Here is an 18,231-nt window from a genome sequence, read left to right as displayed (position 1 = left end):
TTTTTTTCCCCTCGTACCTGGTTTTGTGTGTTTGTCCTGTTTTATCTTTATTTTGTGTTTGTCCTCCTATGGCTTTGAATGAATGTGAAAGAAATAAAAATAAAAAAAAAGGTATATGAGTTTAAGATTATTGGAAATAGACTGATTGATCAGAATTTTTGGTAGTGCAGGGTTTAAGAGATTGTTCTATTTGTTGTTCTTCTTTCTGTGTAAAAGCCCTTTGGTTAGATTGAAAGACTAAGTTAAGCGTAGGGGATAGTGCAGCCAGGGACTCTGTTATCTAATATCTTTTCTCTATATTGAAGTTAACAATGTATAAATTAAAAAAGGGGAGAGAGAAAGGAAGGGGAAGGGAAAGAAAAAGGAAACGGCATTCAAGAAGTTAAAAGGTTCAAAGAGCCAACTTATGTACATTAAGTATTTTTTTTTGTCTTGTTATATCACTGTTTATTGTCTTATGTTTTAAGGAAAAAGTTAAAACCCCAGCAATGTGTACAAATATAAATTTATCACACAAATGTCAACTTGATTATGTATGAGTTTTTTTTCAAGTGTGTTATATAATACTCGGCCCTGCGCGGTGCAAAAGAAAAGTAACTTGTGGTAACTGTATACATTGCTGTATATAAATAAAGAATTTAAAGGAAGAATAAGTAGTATGAAATCTCCCAGTCCCTTTGTGTCACTGACAACTGGGACTGGTCTTGGGAATATTGGTACCTTCCACCTGGAGGATGCTTGGAAACTTCCCAGTGACACCATTGATATAAGGAACTGTCCATTGATGGATGAGATGATTAAACTTCATAAAACACCTCTATCCTTGCCCCCTCCTTGAAGAGGCAAAGAACTACTGGGAGAGAGAGGGAAGTAGGAGATTTACGTAAAGCTATGGAGAGGTGTCTGTGCATCCTCCTGATGTGGAGTCACAACCATTAAAAAGAAATCTAAACTTATTCTGAAATCCAAACTTTAAAAAAAAAATAAAAAAAAATAAAACCATTCAAAACATAACTATTTTTTCCCTGCATCTAAGTGAATGTCTTTTCTGCCTGCGTCTTTGGTTTGATTTTATGTTCTAAAATGAGAATAGTTTTATTTGTATTAAATCACAAATATTGCCTGATTACAGTACTGTACTATCTTTCTGATGGTACTATGTATACAAAAGTATTAAAATGTTATAAACTACCTTTAGTTTACATGTATATGCTGTATGACGTAAATATTACCTAAATAAAAATATGTTGTTTACACTTGGTTCCATCCACTATTTTACAGATGCAAATATTCTGAAATCCATACACATACATATATATATATATTTATCTTATTCTCTTGGAATGTGGTATAAACCTTACTTTGGCAAATTAACCAAAATTGAATTCAGAGAAAAAAAGAAGGTACCCCAATAGTGTCTTCCCTTCAATATACATTTACACTTTCTTGAATTGTTTTTCATAATAGCCAAGTGGCTTTGAAGATGGGTAGACAAGATATCGTTATCGGAACACTGAGCTTTAATTTTCTGTATTACAGTAGAAAATGTGGTATTAGAATGTGTAAGTCAGATATTTTGCATATCAAGATGTACAAACAAAAAAAAAAAAACCTCTTACATAATGGCAAAAGTACCTGCTCCAATGAGTAAGTTTAACACACACACACAAAACATAAGTGATGCTAATGTGCAGATGTATTTAAAAGTAAGTAATCATTTTCACAACATAGTATATAATGTGTGCAAAGCATTAATGCTATTTTATATTGTTGGGCAGTATAAGGTTTAGAAAAGGCAGAAAATGTGCAGGTCTCCCTAAACGATCTCAGGCTCTTTACAAGGAGACTTCATCAGAGGTTCATCATCATCTTCCATTAGAGTCTCCTACAAAAACAGAAAGGAAGATAGTTTACATTATTAGACTTTTTCTAAATTTGAATAGATGGGAGACAATATTTCCTAAATATTTTAAACACATGATTCTGCATTAGGTATCAGTTCACCTGGTTCATAGTTGTCAAAAAATGCTAAAATGTAAATTAGAAGATAAAAATGTTTCAGCATCTTGCATTTTAAAGCAGAAAATAAGTAGGAATAAAATATTAAAAAAATATTACACACATTTTAAACTAACCACATTTCTAAACGTCATAGTAGTTTTGCACTGCTTAGTTTAAAAATGTACATGTACTCCGTTTCCTACCCTGCTTCCAATCTACTTTGTGTTTTTATTTATATATTTTACTGTGCAAAAATATACATATGCCAGGAGCTCAGTGATGAAACAACAAAAATAATGATGATGTCTTTAGAAAGGTTTATGTTTATTTGCATAATAATATATTTACTTATGAATATTATGGGTTAAACAATCAAGCTAGTCCATAGAATTTTCTTCTTACAAAATATGATACAGATATATTCTCAAACAAAAATTTGTGGAAGATGGCAGAGTCTGGGGAATTTCATCTGACGAAGTATATCAATCTAAGGAATGTCCCACAAATCACAAATATTGGGTCAAACCAAGCCAAGTAATCTGAGGTCTTTAATTGTGGTATTATATATTTATAGTATCAGGATGGACTCGGCTGGGGGATAGGGTGGCATTTGCCCTATAAGCCACTGTTGGTGGTGGAATCAGGGCCGGTGCAGTGCCTAGCAGTTTGTTTTTCACGAGTGCCCATGGGATGTGCCTGGTGTACACAGAGTATCACCATATAGGGGCATAACAGAGCATTTACAGTGTGCAAGACCCAATCTGATCTTTACGTTAAAAAAAAAAAAAACTGCTAAAGAGAAAGTTAATAGAATGTTAGATAATTATGGGTGGAGGATTTAAAAGCTAACATCTCTCGTCCATCCTTTACCTCCTCCCATTTTTTTCTCTCCCTGGCACATACCCCAGTTTTACTCGGTACCTGCCTTTGCAGCTTGTCGTACTTCGCATCCTCCCTCTCCCATCAAAGGTTGTTGTGGGGTTTTATTTTTGTTTTTCTCTCAATGACAATCCTCACTTTTTACTCACAATGTTAGGGGTTTAAACTCCCCTACTAAAAGAAGTCTGCTCCTTCGTACACTACAGAAGAGTAAAGCCCGGTGGTCTTCCTGCAGGAGACTTCATTTTCTAAGAGGTCTCTTTATTAAGGAGACAACAGAGAAACAGAAAAAGGGGAGACTCTCTGGCCAATTCATAAGTTCAATTGCATAAATTGCTCTCTACCCATAAAATAAATCTTGAAGAGGAGGAGATGCTCTCTAAAATCTCTAAGTTTAAAGAACAAATTAAACATCTTAAAACTCTCAAAATACTAAGAAACTTACTCTACCTTAAACAAAATTTCTACTATAAAAAGGTAAAGCGGACCGTTTCCTCACTCAGCGACTCAGATTGCACCGCTCAGGCATTCATTTCCTCAATTCATTATTTCTATATGTAGGCTTTTGCAACATTCTATTCTAAATTATATAATATCCAAGAAAATTCTACCCCTCTCTTCTTTACAGCTACCCAAGATCACTGACACTCAAGCAGAAGAACTGCCATCTCCTATAACCTATAGAGAGGTTCTCCTCCATTAAGTCACTTCAGAACATCAAATCTTCATGCATGATTAAGGACATGCGAGTCCGAAACGTTGCTGTTTTTCATCTTGTTGCACTTCCAATAAATTGGAATTATTCCAAGCGGTGCTGCTGCCTTTGTTTTTTGTATGTACTGGGTCTTTTGGTGTGAGGCCTGGCAGTAAGCACACTACAGTGGTGCTGGATTACCTTGAAGTTTTATATTCATGTTTGCATCATGAAAATTAAAAGATCTTTTAAATAAAAAAAAAACTCACATCTCTTTGAGGGAAGTGAGAACCCTCTTTGAAAGGGTATAGATTTTCCCAAAGGGGGAGGAAGGCTGTCAGAGCCTATATCCTCCCCTGTGCTAGGGGGTCAAGTGACTGAGAGGTATAGCACCTTTAGAGCCCTATTTCCCCAAAACTCTACATTACAATAGCAAGTATCTCATAGCATTGGTTCTAGTTGGGGGGGGGGGGGGCGCTGGCGGGGGCTGGCAACCAGTTATTTAAAATCCTACCATTTAAAAAATGGGGTCCTTATTATGGTCAAGTGATCAACACAATAATGATCATCCAGCAGCAGCTGCCGTATGCCTCATTTTTGTTGATCTTAGAGCTCATTAAAAAAAAAAAAAAAATACGGGGGGGGGGGGGGCGTGTCCGGGCTTAGGCTGAAGATGGCCGCAAAACTGAGCGCTCTGGCAGAGTGAATTACATTCCGCCATGTAATTGATATATTTTGAGGCCACCCAGCATAGAATCCTGAATCAAGTGGAAGGGAACAGTTTGCTGGTTAAGGCAATACTTTTGTTGCACAGCTTCAGGGTCTCTCAGACTGGATTTCTGTAGATTAATTTTGGTGGCCTCTACGGAGGTAATTTCTCAGCACCCCCCCCCCGGGGAACCGGGTACCTCGAGATACTTTCCAAATCTCCTTCCATACTACCTACAATATTGAAAATGGGAGACCTACTTGAGGCCATACAAGGCTGGATGACAGATTTCGACAACATAATGCAGGCTAGATGCGATGACCTATTATCCCATATGGCGCGTACCCGTATTAAGATGGAGGTAGCCGGGAGCGAAAGAGAGGCGAGCATGAAGCATTCTCAGGGGTGTGACAGGGCAAGAAAGGATATACATCCACATGCTGCTATGGACATATATGCCTGTGTGCAGCCGGAACCCTGTGTGAACTTCTTACTTGCTTTGGTTCCTAACCGGGGAGTTGCGGCCGGCTCCCTGGGGTGGGATAGAGGCGAGGTGCGAGCTGAGTGGATCATAGAGGAAGACTTATATACCCCGTCTGAGCTATCAGCATCGGGACATATCTATTCACCTGACAAAGGAACTATACTGCCGAAAGAAGAGTATGATTGGTTCCCGTATGCATTGCCTGTCGGGCTGATGCCGTTTGTAGGAGATGTCATCTGGTCGACCACACGAGGTCAAGATGTGCCTGGGAACTGTGCATCCCGGGCCGGCATTGGGTAAATGTATGTGGCCCCTGCCAGCGCAATGGGACAGCTGGCTAACTTGAGCTCCTTATCTGGACTTGAATAAGGAGATATTTTCTACTGAAATGATGTGTTCTGTCAGATGTGACTGATGTATAAATTGTGTGCCTACATATGTATACAGCCTTTGCACTGGACTTGCATTTGTGCGTGGATTCCTTTGAAGGGAATCAGCGCTTTTCTAAAAGCTAAGTATTTATGTCTTGTTAGCACAAGTGAGGTCATAATGGTACTCCTTATATTTTATGTATGCATTTTCTCATTTTATTCCGTTATTCTTAATGCAACTTTGACTCCCTAGCTAGGATGTACTGCATTATGAGATGCTGAGGAAGTGTATGGACTGATATGTTCTACTGTACCGAGGTTATATATTAAATGCAGCAGCCCACAGGTGAATTCAACTACTGGGACTACTTATAAAGAGTATACCTCATAGATAAAACTATGCAATTAGCAGCGCTATAGGTACACGGTGAACTAAAGGTTTTGTGCATAACTTAAAGAGACATTCCCTATATTAACTACTTTTTTTTTTTCCCCTAGAATCCCCTGCTCAATATTAGGCAAGAAGTGAGGGGCTATGAGAGGCTCCTATATAGTACGTAGGGTCAATATCCTATCAGGTGCTGATAATAACTGATGGGGAAATAGGTATTAGACATATGTCTTATACAATGATTCAAATTTCATACTAGAGGTCCAAAAGTGGACTACATAATTTATTCCTATGTTTACATAGAAATGTATGAGTGTATGGGGTCCCAGAGAGTCTCACCTGATATATACCCCAACATTTATCTTAGGGTGTATTTCCTATGTTCTGAGAGGGGTTCATAAACCAAGTGAATAGTACTCTCCCTGTTATATTATATAACTTTATGTTCTGTTGTGAGTCTCATGGACAGACAAAGGCCTATTCTTTCTTATTTAGAAGCCCTTCACCGAAGCTAGGCCACACAGTTAACATTTGCTAAATTATATGTTTGATGTCCAACAGAAAATGTAAGTTTGTAAAAAGGAGGTGCCACTCATGGCCGGTTATATATCCTTATTGTTTAGGATTCCTTAATGTTTATGGTTTCTAGGACATGCCTTTTGTGTTAAATGTATAAGTAAGGATGGATATTGAAAGGCGTGTTGCCATGGCAATTGTATAAGTTTGTTCTTGTATGTCATTGCTACCTCAATAAAAATTATTAAATTAAAAAAAAAAATACATGACTCAAAATAGAGAGAAATTCCTGAGTGTAAAAAAAAAAAAAAAAAAAAAAAAGCTGTTTTTTAAAGTTCTATATAGAATGTTTTTTGGAGCAACCATTTATGCTACACTAAGTGAGTCTGGTCAGGAAATAGGTTTATGCTTAGATATTTTATACCTACTAATTTTCTGCTTTAAAAAAAAAAAAAAAAAAAAAAAAAAAAAAAAAAGTACGATTTGTGGGTGTACTTCACAGAAAAAAACAACCTAATCTTTATTCACTTATATCAGACACTATGATTTTAGTAGGTGCTACAAATTTATACAATATAGATCCAATTATCTTTATATAGAAAATAATCATTGTTTTCCCAAAATACTGCTCAATTTTTCCCTCTATGTTCATGCTTATTTGTGTTCTCCAAGGCACTTTGAAGCAAACACGTCACTTTTATATTATAAATTGATGATTAATTAGTGCCTCTGTCATCTTGGTTGAGTCAACAGTGCTCTGATAGAGAAATACACTGACTCACTTAAAATTAGTGTTTGCACCACTGTCAGCACCTTACAATTTATAGGTTGACTATTGTCCTGTAGAACCCCCATAAATGTTCTACAAAGTTAATTGCAGAATTCATAGGTTTATCAAATTCTACAATATATATTCTGATGTTGTAGCTGAAACTAGCGTGGTGTTAAGCTATGGAAGCCATGCAAATATCTAAAACTGCAAGGCCTGAGTATCAGGATAACAATAATACAGAAAGGCCTAGGGATCACATGATACCTTTTTAAGAGCTGCACATTGCTCTAATCACTCTGGAGAAATAACTTTTTATACCCACCTTATGTTTATTAGACCTTTGCTACTGAAATTCAGATTTTTTTTTCTCCCTGTGCATCTTGAAGGGGCAGTAAACATCTTGGTGCAATTAAAAAAATGTTTATGCAGTCTTCATATCAGCAGAGTCTGAACATTATTAGTACAGATTAACACCTTGTTTGCTGCATTTTTGTTTGTTAATGGCCAAGCTCCAACTACTACTTTCCGTATTTGGAGGAGCCAATCAGGACTTGTGCCTGGAGAAGACCGGGCTTGTCACTGTTGTGTTAACAAAATCTCTATTTTTGGTTTCAGCAGAAATGACAAGATAACATATTACAAATTAGGAACATAATCTCACAAGGTTGTTTTTACTATGCATAATTATTTTGTATTGCATTCTTCAAAATGTTTACTGTCCCTTTAAAATGATTTAACTTCTTCAAGTGCGTTCCCAACTACAAGGCTACTATCTTCTTTTGAACGCTGCTGTTTACCGTATTGGAACTCAGTTCACAACAGCAAGTCTTCAGTCTGAAGCCAAGGGAAAAGAGCGAGATACAGAGGCCCCAGATAATGAGAAGCAAAATCATGATCTGCACTCCACCAAAAAATCTCTGTAGAGAAGAGAGGGGGAAATAATATTAACGTAATAGTCTAAACATGTAACGTGTCATAAACCTTTATTTTTGTTTGTAGCAAACCTCTCACTTATATTTGCATTGTTCTTATTATAGAGACATGAAAGTAAAAAAAAAAATATATACCTTTCATGATTCAGATACAGCATTTAAAGGGTCATGAAACCCACATTTTTTTCTTTCATGATTCAGACAGACTATGTGATTTTAAACAACTTTCCAATTTGCTTCTATTATCTAAATTTCTTCATTCTCTTGGTATCCTTAGTTGAAAAGCATATATAGGTAGGCTCAGGAGCAGCAATGCATTACTGGGAGCTAGCTGCTGATTGGTGGCTGCACAAAAATGCCTCTTTTCATTGGTTCACCAGATGTTTTCAAATAGCTCCAATAGTGCATAGTTGCTCCTTCAACAACAACAAAAAAGGATACCAAGAGAATGAAGCAAATTGGAAAGTTGCATAAAACACTTACTCTATTTAAATCATGAAAAATAATAAAAAAATGTTGGATTTTGTGTCCCTTTAATTGTCACTCAATTTACCTAAATTTACTTTGTTCGCTCAGTATCTTTTTAAAAAAAAATTAAAAAAACTAAAAAAATTACGGCATACCTGGGAAGGTCAAGAGCCGCAATGCACTAGCTGGTGATTGGTGGATGTGGATATGGAGATATATATATATATATATATATATATATATATATATATATATATATATATATATATATATATATATATATATATATATATATATATATATATATATATATATATATATATATATATATATATATATATATATATATATATATATATATATATATATATATATATATATATATATATATCTCTATATATATATATATCTCTTGTCATTGGCTCCCCAGATGTGTTCAGCTACCTTCCAGTAGTGCATTGTAGCCCTGGAACAGATTTAACCACTTGTTTAAAAGGGACATGAAACCCGAAAATGTCATCTCATGATTCAGATAGAGAATACAATTTTTAACAACTTTCCCCATTTACTTCTTCTCTTGGTATCCTTTGTTGAAGAAATAAACTAGGTGGCCCAACATGAGGCAAATGTGCAGCCACCAATCAGCAGCTCCTAACCCTACCTAGGTATGTGTTCCAACTAAGGATACCAAGAGAACAAAACAAACTATATTAGAAGTAAATCGGAAAGTTGTTTTCAATTGCATGCTCTCTGAATCATGAAAAAAAACCCAAAAAAAAACATGTCCCTTTAACCTCGGTGGAAGGAGTAAATACATAATTAAATCCAAGCACTCTCTCAATAATAACGCCCTAACGCAATAAAACCTTTTCATTTTGCACTTTTATTTCGCTTTAAGAAGGGTCACAAGCCAGATCATTATCACATACGCACCCATTGGGAAATCTCTTTGCTTTACGTTTTTTGCTTATTCGTACCCTCATTTTCCCTGCTCTACACATACAGGCAACAATAAAAAAGCAACTGTAGTCTGCCCGCAAACTCACATAGGGGCCGATTTACTAAGCTGCGTTTCCGTGCGAGCCTTCAGGTTGTAAGACCGCTGCTCCTTAATTCATCCGCTACCTCTGAGGTGGCGGACAGCAATCATCCTCATCAGATACGATCGGGATGATTGACACCCCCTGCTAGCGGCCGATAGCCGCAAATCTGCAGGGGGCGGCATTACACAAGCATTTCACCAGAAATGCTTGTGCAATGTTAAATGCAGACAGTGTATGCTGTCGGCATTTAGAAATGTCAGGCGGACATGATCTGCTATAGCGGATCATGGCCGCCCAACACTTAAAGGGACACTGAACCCAATTTTTCTCTTTTGGGATTCAGATAGAGCATGCAATTTTAAGCAACTTTCTAATTTACTCCTATTCATTTTTTTTTTCGTTCTCTTGCTATCTTTATTTGAAAAAGACATCTAAGCTTTTTTTTTATTCAGAAATCTGGACAGCACTTTATTGGTGGATGAATTTATCCACCAATCAGCAAGGACAACCCAGGTTGTTCACCAAAAGTGGGCCGGCATCTAAACTTACATTCTTGCATTTCAAATAAAGATACCAAGAGAATGAATAACATTTGATAATAGGAGTATATTAGAAAGTTGCTTAAAATTTCATGCTCTATTTGAATCACGAAAGAAAAAATTTGGGTTCAGTGTCCCTTTAATAAATCTACCCCATAGAGCTAGATTACAAGTGAGGCGCTATCCTAATGTGCGCCCATAAAGGGGCAAAATTGGCTTTTATACATATATATTTATGTGTTAATATCTGTATATACACAAAACAAAAATATTTATATAAGCATATACATGTATTTGTATTTATGGCTGCCCAACATTGCACAAATTACCCCTGTGCTGCACAAGGTGGTTTGCGGTGCCTGCCGGCATGAAAACGAGGCTCCCATGCGAGCCTATAGAAGTGTACTCTCGTGAGCATTTGGCTTTCGGCAATGGAGCGCCGCACATGTACATGCATTGGTATTACTAAGTGGAGCGCAAATATAGAGCTTGTGTAAGTGCAGTATTGCGCTCCACTCATAATCTAGCCCATATTGTGTAGCTGCCAATTAAATTTAACTATTGTTCACTACTGTTGAGGTTGGAAGAGTTGACTTAAAGGGACATAAAACCCCAAAATTTGCCTCTCATTTATATAGAACATACAATTTTATACAATTTTCCAGTTTACTTCTATCATCAAATTCTTTTCTTGTTATCATTTGTTGAAAAGCAGGAAGGCAAGTTCAAGAGTATTGCAAAACTGCTGCCATATAGTACTGAAGACATGTGCACAGTGTTATACATTAGCAGGAGCACTAGATGGCAGCACTATTTCCTGTAGGGGTAACAGACATGTGCACACTACTTATTTAGATATCTTTTCAACAATGAACAACATGAGAACAAAGCAAATTTAATAGAAATAAATTGGAAACTTTTTAAAAATTGTATTCTCTATTCGAATCATGAAAGACAAATCTTCTGTTTCATGTCCCTTTAAGAGTTTAAGGAAGATAAAGTCTTAAAAAAACAAAAACAGAAAAGTAAAGCTCTAAATGACTAGCAGAATGAGACTAGAAATAAAAGAACAATTATACACACACTTTGTTATACGATACAAAATGTTACTAATATAAAACTGCTATAATAAGCAATATTAAAATGACATGTCAATCATGTGGAATAATATTAAATACTTAACCCCTTAACGACCAAGGACGTACGCCACACGTCCTCTAAAAAAATACACTTAATGACCGAGGACGTGTGGCGTACGTCCTTGGTCTGGAAAGCAGCTGGAAGCGATCCTGCTCGCTTCCAGCTGCTTTCCGGTTATTGCAGTGATGCCTCAACATCGAGGCATCCTGCAATAACCCCCCTTGGCCATCCGATGCAGAGAGAGCCACTCTGTGGCCCTCTCTGTACCGGACATCGATGGCCGGTTTCGTTGGTGGGTGGGAGCCAGTCTGGGAGGCGGGTGGGCGGCCATCGATGGGCCGTATGATGTGGCGGGGGGCGGGATCGTGGGCGGGAACGCCGGGTGCGCGCGCGCGCGGGGGGGGTAGGAAGCGGGTGGGAACCGCTACACTACAGAACATTTATGGGGGAAAAGTGGCAGTGATTGCCAAATATATATATATATATATATATATATATATATATATATATATATATATATATCGATCTAAGAGATCTGGGAGGGGTGGTGGGTTGGTCTTTTGGGGGGGGGCAAGCTACACTACAGAAAATTATTTTAAAAAAATAATAAAACAATGTTTTACTATAAACTGGGTACTGGCAGACAGCTGCCAGTACCAAAGATGGCTACTAATAAGTTAGAGGGGGATGGGTAAAGAGCTGTTTGGGGGGGTATCAGGGAGGTTGGGGGCTAAGGGGGGATCCTCCAGAGCAGCATATGTAAATATGCATTTTTTTTTATTTATGTTTTATCAAGGATAGCTTTTTTTTTTAGTACTGGCAGACTTTCTGCCAGTACTTAACATGGCGGGGACAATTGTGGGGTGGGGGAGGGAAGAGAGCTGTTTGGGAGGGATCAGGGGGTGTAATGTGTCAGGTGGGAGGCTGATCTCTACACTAAAGCTAAAATTAACCCTGCAAGCTCCCTACATGCTACCTAATTAACCCCTTCACTGCTAGCCATAATACACGTGTGATGCGCAGCGGCATTTAGCGGCCTTCTAATTACCAAAAAGCAACGCCAAAGCCATATATGTCTGCTATTTCTCAACAAAGGGGATCCCAGAGAAGCATTTACAACCATTTGTGCCATAATTGCACAAGCTGTTTGTAAATGATTTCCGTGAGAAACCTAAAATTGTGAAAAATTTTACTTTTTTTTTTATTTAATCTCATTTGGCGTTGAAATGGTGGCATGAAATATACCAAAATGGGCCTAGATCAATACTTAGGGTTGTCTACTACACTACAATAAAGCTAAAATTAACCCTACAAGCTCCCTACATGCTCCCTAATTAACCCCTTCATTGCTGGGCATAATACACGTGTGGTGCGCAGTGGCATTTAGCGGCCTTCTAATTACCAAAAAGCAACACCAAATCCATATATGTCTGCTATTTATGAAAAAAGGGGATTGCAGAGAAGCATTTACAACCATTTGTGCCATAATTGCACGAGCTGTTTGTAAATAAATTCAGTGAGAAACCTAAAGTTTGTAACAAAATGTGTGAAAAAGTGAACAATTTTTTTTATTTGATCGCATTTGGCGGTGAAATGGTGGCATGAAATATACCAAAATGGGCCTAGATCAATACTTTGGGATGTCTTCTAAAAAAAAATATATACATGTCAAGGGATATTCAGGGATTCCTGGAAGATATCAGTGTTCCAATGTAACTAGCGCTAAGTTTGAAAAAAAGTGGTTTGGAAATAGCAAAGTGCTTCTTGTATTTATTGCCCTATAACTTGCAAAAAAAAGCAAAGAACATGTAAACATTGGGTATTTCTAAACTCAGGACAAAATTTGGAAACTATTTAGCATGAGTGTTTTTTGGTGGTTGCAGATGTGTAACAGATTTTGGGGGTCAAAGTTAGAAAAAGTGTGTTTTTTTTCCATTTTTTTCCTCATATTTTATATTTTTTTTATAGTAAATTATAAGATATGATGAAAATAATGGTATCTTTAGAAAGTCCATTTAATGGCGAGAAAAACGGTATATAATATGTGTGGGTACAGTAAATGAGTAAGAGGAAAATTACAGCTAAACACAAACACTGCAGAAATGTAAAAATAGCCTTGGTCCCAAACGGTCAGAAAATGGAAAAGTGCTGTGGTCATTAAGGGGTTAAAGGGACACTGTACCCAAATTTTTTTCTTTCGTGATTCAGATAGAGCATGCAATTTTAAGCAACTTTCTAATTTACTCCTATTATCAAATTTTCTTCATTCTCTTGGTATCTTTATTTGAAATGCACGAATGTAAGTTTAGATGCCGGCCCATTTTTAGTGAACAACCTGGGTTGTCCTTGCTGATTGGTGGATAAATTCATCCACCAATAAAAAAAAGTGCTGTCCAGAGTTGTGAAACCAAAAAAAGCTTAGATGCCTTCTTTTTCAAATAAAGATAGCAAGAGAATGAAGAAAAATTGATAATAGGAGCAAATTAGAACATTGCATACGCTTTCTGAATTACAAAAGAAAAAAATTGGGTTCAGTGTCCCTTTAATCAATAAAATAGATATTGGAGCTATACAATTGGTCTGCCGCAATTTTCCCAACAACACGGATGAAAATAATCTCACTGCAGTTGATTTAAAAGTATGGTACCTCAATTTGTATAAAAAACAAAAAAAAAAAAAAAAACAGGTTCTTCGGACCATACTGTGGATGTTCCTTGATTCAAAACTGCCAAGGAGTTGGCGTTTTCCATGTGTCGATGTAAACTTCTGCGTCATGTGACTCAATTCAGATCTCTGATAGGTGGTTAGCGTGAATTTCACCGCTTTGGTCTGAAACACTCACCAACTTAGAATATAGTTCTGTAACAAGATCTTTAAAAAGGGACACTGAACCCAATTTTTTTCTTTTGTGATTCAGATAGAGCAAGGCATTTATAGCAACTTTCTAATGTATTCCTATTTTCGAATTTTCTTCATTCTCTTGGTATCTTTATTTGAAATGCAAGAATGTAAGTTGATGCCGGCCCATTTTTGGTGAACAATCTGAGTTGTTATTGCCGATTGGTGGATAAATTCATCCACCAATAAAAAAAGTGCTGTCCAGAGTCCTAAACCAAAAAAGAAGTGTAGATGCCTTCTTTTTCAAATAAAGATAGCAAGAGAACAAAGAGAAATTGATAATGGGAGTAAATTAGAAAGTTGCTTAAAATTGCATGCTCTAGCTGAATAACTAAAGAAAATATTTGGGTTCAGTGTCCCTTTAATCCTGTATAGATAGGACAGTAACATCACTTTGATATGTTCTGTTCAAATCTGAGAATCGATCCAAAACAGCTCCCCAGCTATTTTTCTCCCAGTGGTAGCTCTCTAGTGGGGTCGCTCCGCTGATGGATAGTAGCCATGTTAAACAGTTACAACAACCAAATGTGAACAATAAATGCGTTTCGGCTGGAGTGAACTTTATCAAGATTCACTGCAGTGAAATTATTTTCATCAATTTTATTGTCTGTTATTGGGACAATTGCAGCTGACCAATTATATAGCGGCAATATTGATTTTATGAATAAAGTATTATTTGATATTATTCCACATGATTGACATGTCATTTTAATATTGCTTCTTATAGCAGTTTATATTAGTAATATTGTATCATAAAACAAAGTGTGTGTACTTTGCTTTTTCGCTCATTCCATTTTTGTAACAAACCGAGGAGTAATAAGTTATATTTTAGGGAATAGCTAAGATTGAGATATTTTAGGAGTGTATCCTCTGACTGTTCTTTTGTTTTAAAAAATAAAAAAACACTGGACTATATACACAAGTTGTAATCTTAGACTAAAATGGTTTTAGGCTTTTAATAATGCGACTCCTGTGCGTATATTTCCAGGGAGGAACGGTATTTAAAATGTGTAAGTTTAAATCTATATTTGAGCCCCCTCTATTGCATACTGCAATGCAAGAGAAACGGATGTTCTGATGAATTTATTTTCCATCAGGGTCATGAATAGGGATGGGCGAATGTTTTTATATTCGAATTTGTACAATAACATTCATTCTAAATAGAATGTTGATAAGAACGAAAATTGTTAAAAATTCGATTTTCGAATGTTATTTACAGTTTTCGAATATTACATTTATATAACAATTGTAGACTAGAAATACCATTTTTAATGTAACATTCGAATCTAATATCACATTCGAATCGAATATCACATTCAAATCGAATATCACATTCAAATCGAATATCACATTCAAATCGAATATCACATTCAAATCGAATATCACATTCAAATCGAATATCACATTCAAATCGAATATCACATTCAAATCGAATATCACATTCAAATCGAATATCACATTCAAATCGAATATCACATTTATTAAACACAGTTGTAAACTAGAAATACTATTTCAAATTCGAATGTCACATTCGAATATTACATTTAAAAAAACACTGTATTAGACTAGAAATACAATTTCTAATGCGACATTCGAATTTGAATGTTACATTCGAATATTACATTTAAAACACAGTATTAGACTAGAAATACTATTTCAAATTTGAATGTAGCATTCAAATATTACATTTATTAAACTGTTGGACTAGAAATACTATTTAAATATTACATTTCAAAATTGAATGAATACATAGCTAAACATTCTATTATTCGAACGAATATTTTTGAATTTTATTGAAAAATTAGAACACAAAAATTTGAAAAATAGAATGTTATAAACATTCGAAATTCAATTTGAACAAACAAATGTATCACAATTCGTTTTAAATTTCAAATTTTTAGAAAGATTCACCCATCCCTAGTCATGAATGAACATATAGATTTTATTTTTGATTTCTCAATGTACTGCTATAACATTTTTCCTAAAAAAAAATTGTGCACTTAGAGACCCGATAAATTATGGAAGCCTGCCAATAAAATGTTCATATTAGATGGTATTTTATCAAAGCATTTTACTATTTGTAGACCTACTAAAGGTGCTTTTTCATACATACATCTTTTTTTCAACCTAAACACTTTAATAGTCACATAAGGGAAAAAAAACGTTGAGACATAAGTTTTGAAATCTCTACTATACTCATAATGAAATTAGCTGATACTGTATAAGTTTATTTTATGGTGAATTTAGGAGTCTTACCATGAATATATTTAATACTCTCTTGCATTGTTGCAACCGATAATCTGAGATGGGGCGTGCTGTTGTTCTATAATCCCATTGAAAGTTTTGTTCAGATGTGTCACAGTAGTTTTCCCAACTGCGAAACCATGGAAGATTTTGAAGATCAACAGCCAATATCACCAAACCAGCCACTGCAACTCCAATACTAACAGTGTGCGAAAGACCTGAAAGAAGGTTCTATGCAAGAAAGAAAAATAAAATGGCGGTGAATGAGTAAAACATAGATAAAAGGAATGTTGGATAGAGACGAAGTTAAAAACAGAAATAGAGGATGAAAAAGATAGACGAAAGGGAAATTCACATTTTATGTTCAGTCTGATTTTTTTGTGATGTTTTATTATGGTTTTATTCCTGAACAATATGACTAGAGCTATACTCTAAATGTGACATTTGAAAGTAACAAAAGATTTACAATAAAAAGTATAAATACAATTTATTTTTATGCATTTACTTTTTTTGTGTTTATGGAAGCCTGAGCCTATGCAGGAGTTGTGCACATGCGTTTACTGGTAACTTCAGTATTAAAAAGAACAATTTTATGTTTAAAATTACATTTAAAAAAAATAAATAAACACAAAAACCTATTGATTATATATCACCATTTGTTTAACCACTGCAAGAGGTTAAATACATAATTAAAGTTAGTGCACTACACTGCTGGTTGTTACCAGAAAACGTGGTGGTGAGCCTTAGTACAATGCTGCTCAGGAGCTGACTATGTATTTAAACCTTTTGCAGGGGTGTAACAGTTATATACAAGCAACAGTGCTCAGATTCCTCCCTGGTATCGCACAACTGTGCCCCTGAGTAACTAGTTTTGACTACACTGTTAATTATCTGAAATATTTTAGGCTTATTAACTAGAACACTAAAAAGGAACATTGGTGTGCAGCATCTCATTAAATTAAGGCAACAAGCAAAAGGGGCTAGAGGCTGCAAGATCAGTATGAATTTCATTTCAAACATCCATAAACAAAACATGCAGACGTTAATGCTATCCTCATAAGGAAAGGGAAGGGATGCATTCAACTTAATGCATCACTTCTGTATCTCTACAGAGAGAGAAACGTCTAATTTTCAAATTTGGGGCAGTGCCTGGATGAACATGAGATGAATCTAAACAGGAAGGGGGTGGAGCCAAATTACCTAATGAGGAGCTCTGGTTATATGGAGGTGGAGCTAAGTGACTAGGTAATGTTTGGCATGACTAGGACGATGGCAGGCTGACCCAGGGTCTCTAAAAAAAAAAAAAAAATGTAAGGAAGAACTGCTTCAAAAGTGGGACAGTTACAAACTGCAGAACAAATGGAAGCTGAGCAGACAAAAAAAAAAAATATATAAGTGGGCCAAATTCTCTAAATTTGCTCTATGCGCTGCTATAGACTGAAATATCACACCAACTCTTACATAGGCAAAATTCTAGATTAACCCCCTCCCCCCCTTTTTTTTTTTTTTTTAGAGAGAATTAGTGAAGTTTCAGTGAGTGGTGAGCTGTTTATCATAGAAAGCAATAAAACTCTGGAATGGAAATACTGATAGCAACATTTTTTTTTTTTAGAACACATAAATCAAATTAAGGTAATTGACAGCCTAATTTACCTTGTGCTTTTTAATTTTCTTCGATCTGTACAATAAGTGCTTTGCATATTTTGGAAAACTATGAGACCTGTGAGAGAACTTCATCCACCCCAACACCATCCCTGTACAGCCCACTTGCCTAAGCTACAAAACTCTTTTGTACTCAAGATTATGATTTTAACTTTTTCCTGCATACTTATCTCCCAAGTCATTACTTTTCTTAATTTGCTCTGTAAATAATTTTTTTATACATTTTTAACAAAGACATGAAGATCAAAGAAGGATAAGGGGGAGGCAATATTAAGGGATATTAAAACAAAGGACCAGATAACAAGTGAAGCGCTAATGCTCCTCGAGTGTTAATTGTGCTAGATGTAAGATTTTTGGGTTGCACTTGTATTATGGGTTGAAAGTAAACGGTTTTCACTCGTATGCTAACCCGACGAGCGCAAAAAGCCGAACTTGCAATATCGCATGCACATTCACGTATTTCCCCATAGAAGTCAACGGCAAAAAAA

At 35.9% G+C, this 18,231-nt stretch overlaps 1 protein-coding gene across 3 annotated transcripts in view; it reads right to left on the bottom strand.

Annotated features, from left to right (window-relative positions):
* Positions 1 to 1,678: 1,678 nt before the first annotated feature.
* Positions 1,679 to 18,231, bottom strand: part of LOC128640066 (uncharacterized) — an 81,283-nt gene continuing 64,730 nt past the window's right edge. For all 3 annotated transcript variants that reach the window (XM_053692389.1, XM_053692387.1, XM_053692388.1), the window contains exons 5-7: positions 16,094 to 16,312; positions 7,615 to 7,734; positions 1,679 to 1,885 (exon numbers count right to left, since the gene is read on the bottom strand). In XM_053692389.1, coding sequence (XP_053548364.1) covers positions 1,817 to 1,885; positions 7,615 to 7,734; positions 16,094 to 16,312 — 408 coding nt within the window. In that variant the 3' untranslated portion in view covers positions 1,679 to 1,816. The remainder of the gene's footprint in view (positions 1,886 to 7,614; positions 7,735 to 16,093; positions 16,313 to 18,231) is intronic.

Source organism: Bombina bombina, chromosome 9 (genome assembly GCF_027579735.1).
Source record: "Bombina bombina isolate aBomBom1 chromosome 9, aBomBom1.pri, whole genome shotgun sequence".
In the NCBI taxonomy this organism is placed as follows: Eukaryota; Metazoa; Chordata; class Amphibia; order Anura; family Bombinatoridae; genus Bombina; species Bombina bombina.
Note: the sequence above shows the minus strand (reverse complement) of the source record. Positions and strands in the feature narration are given on the sequence as shown.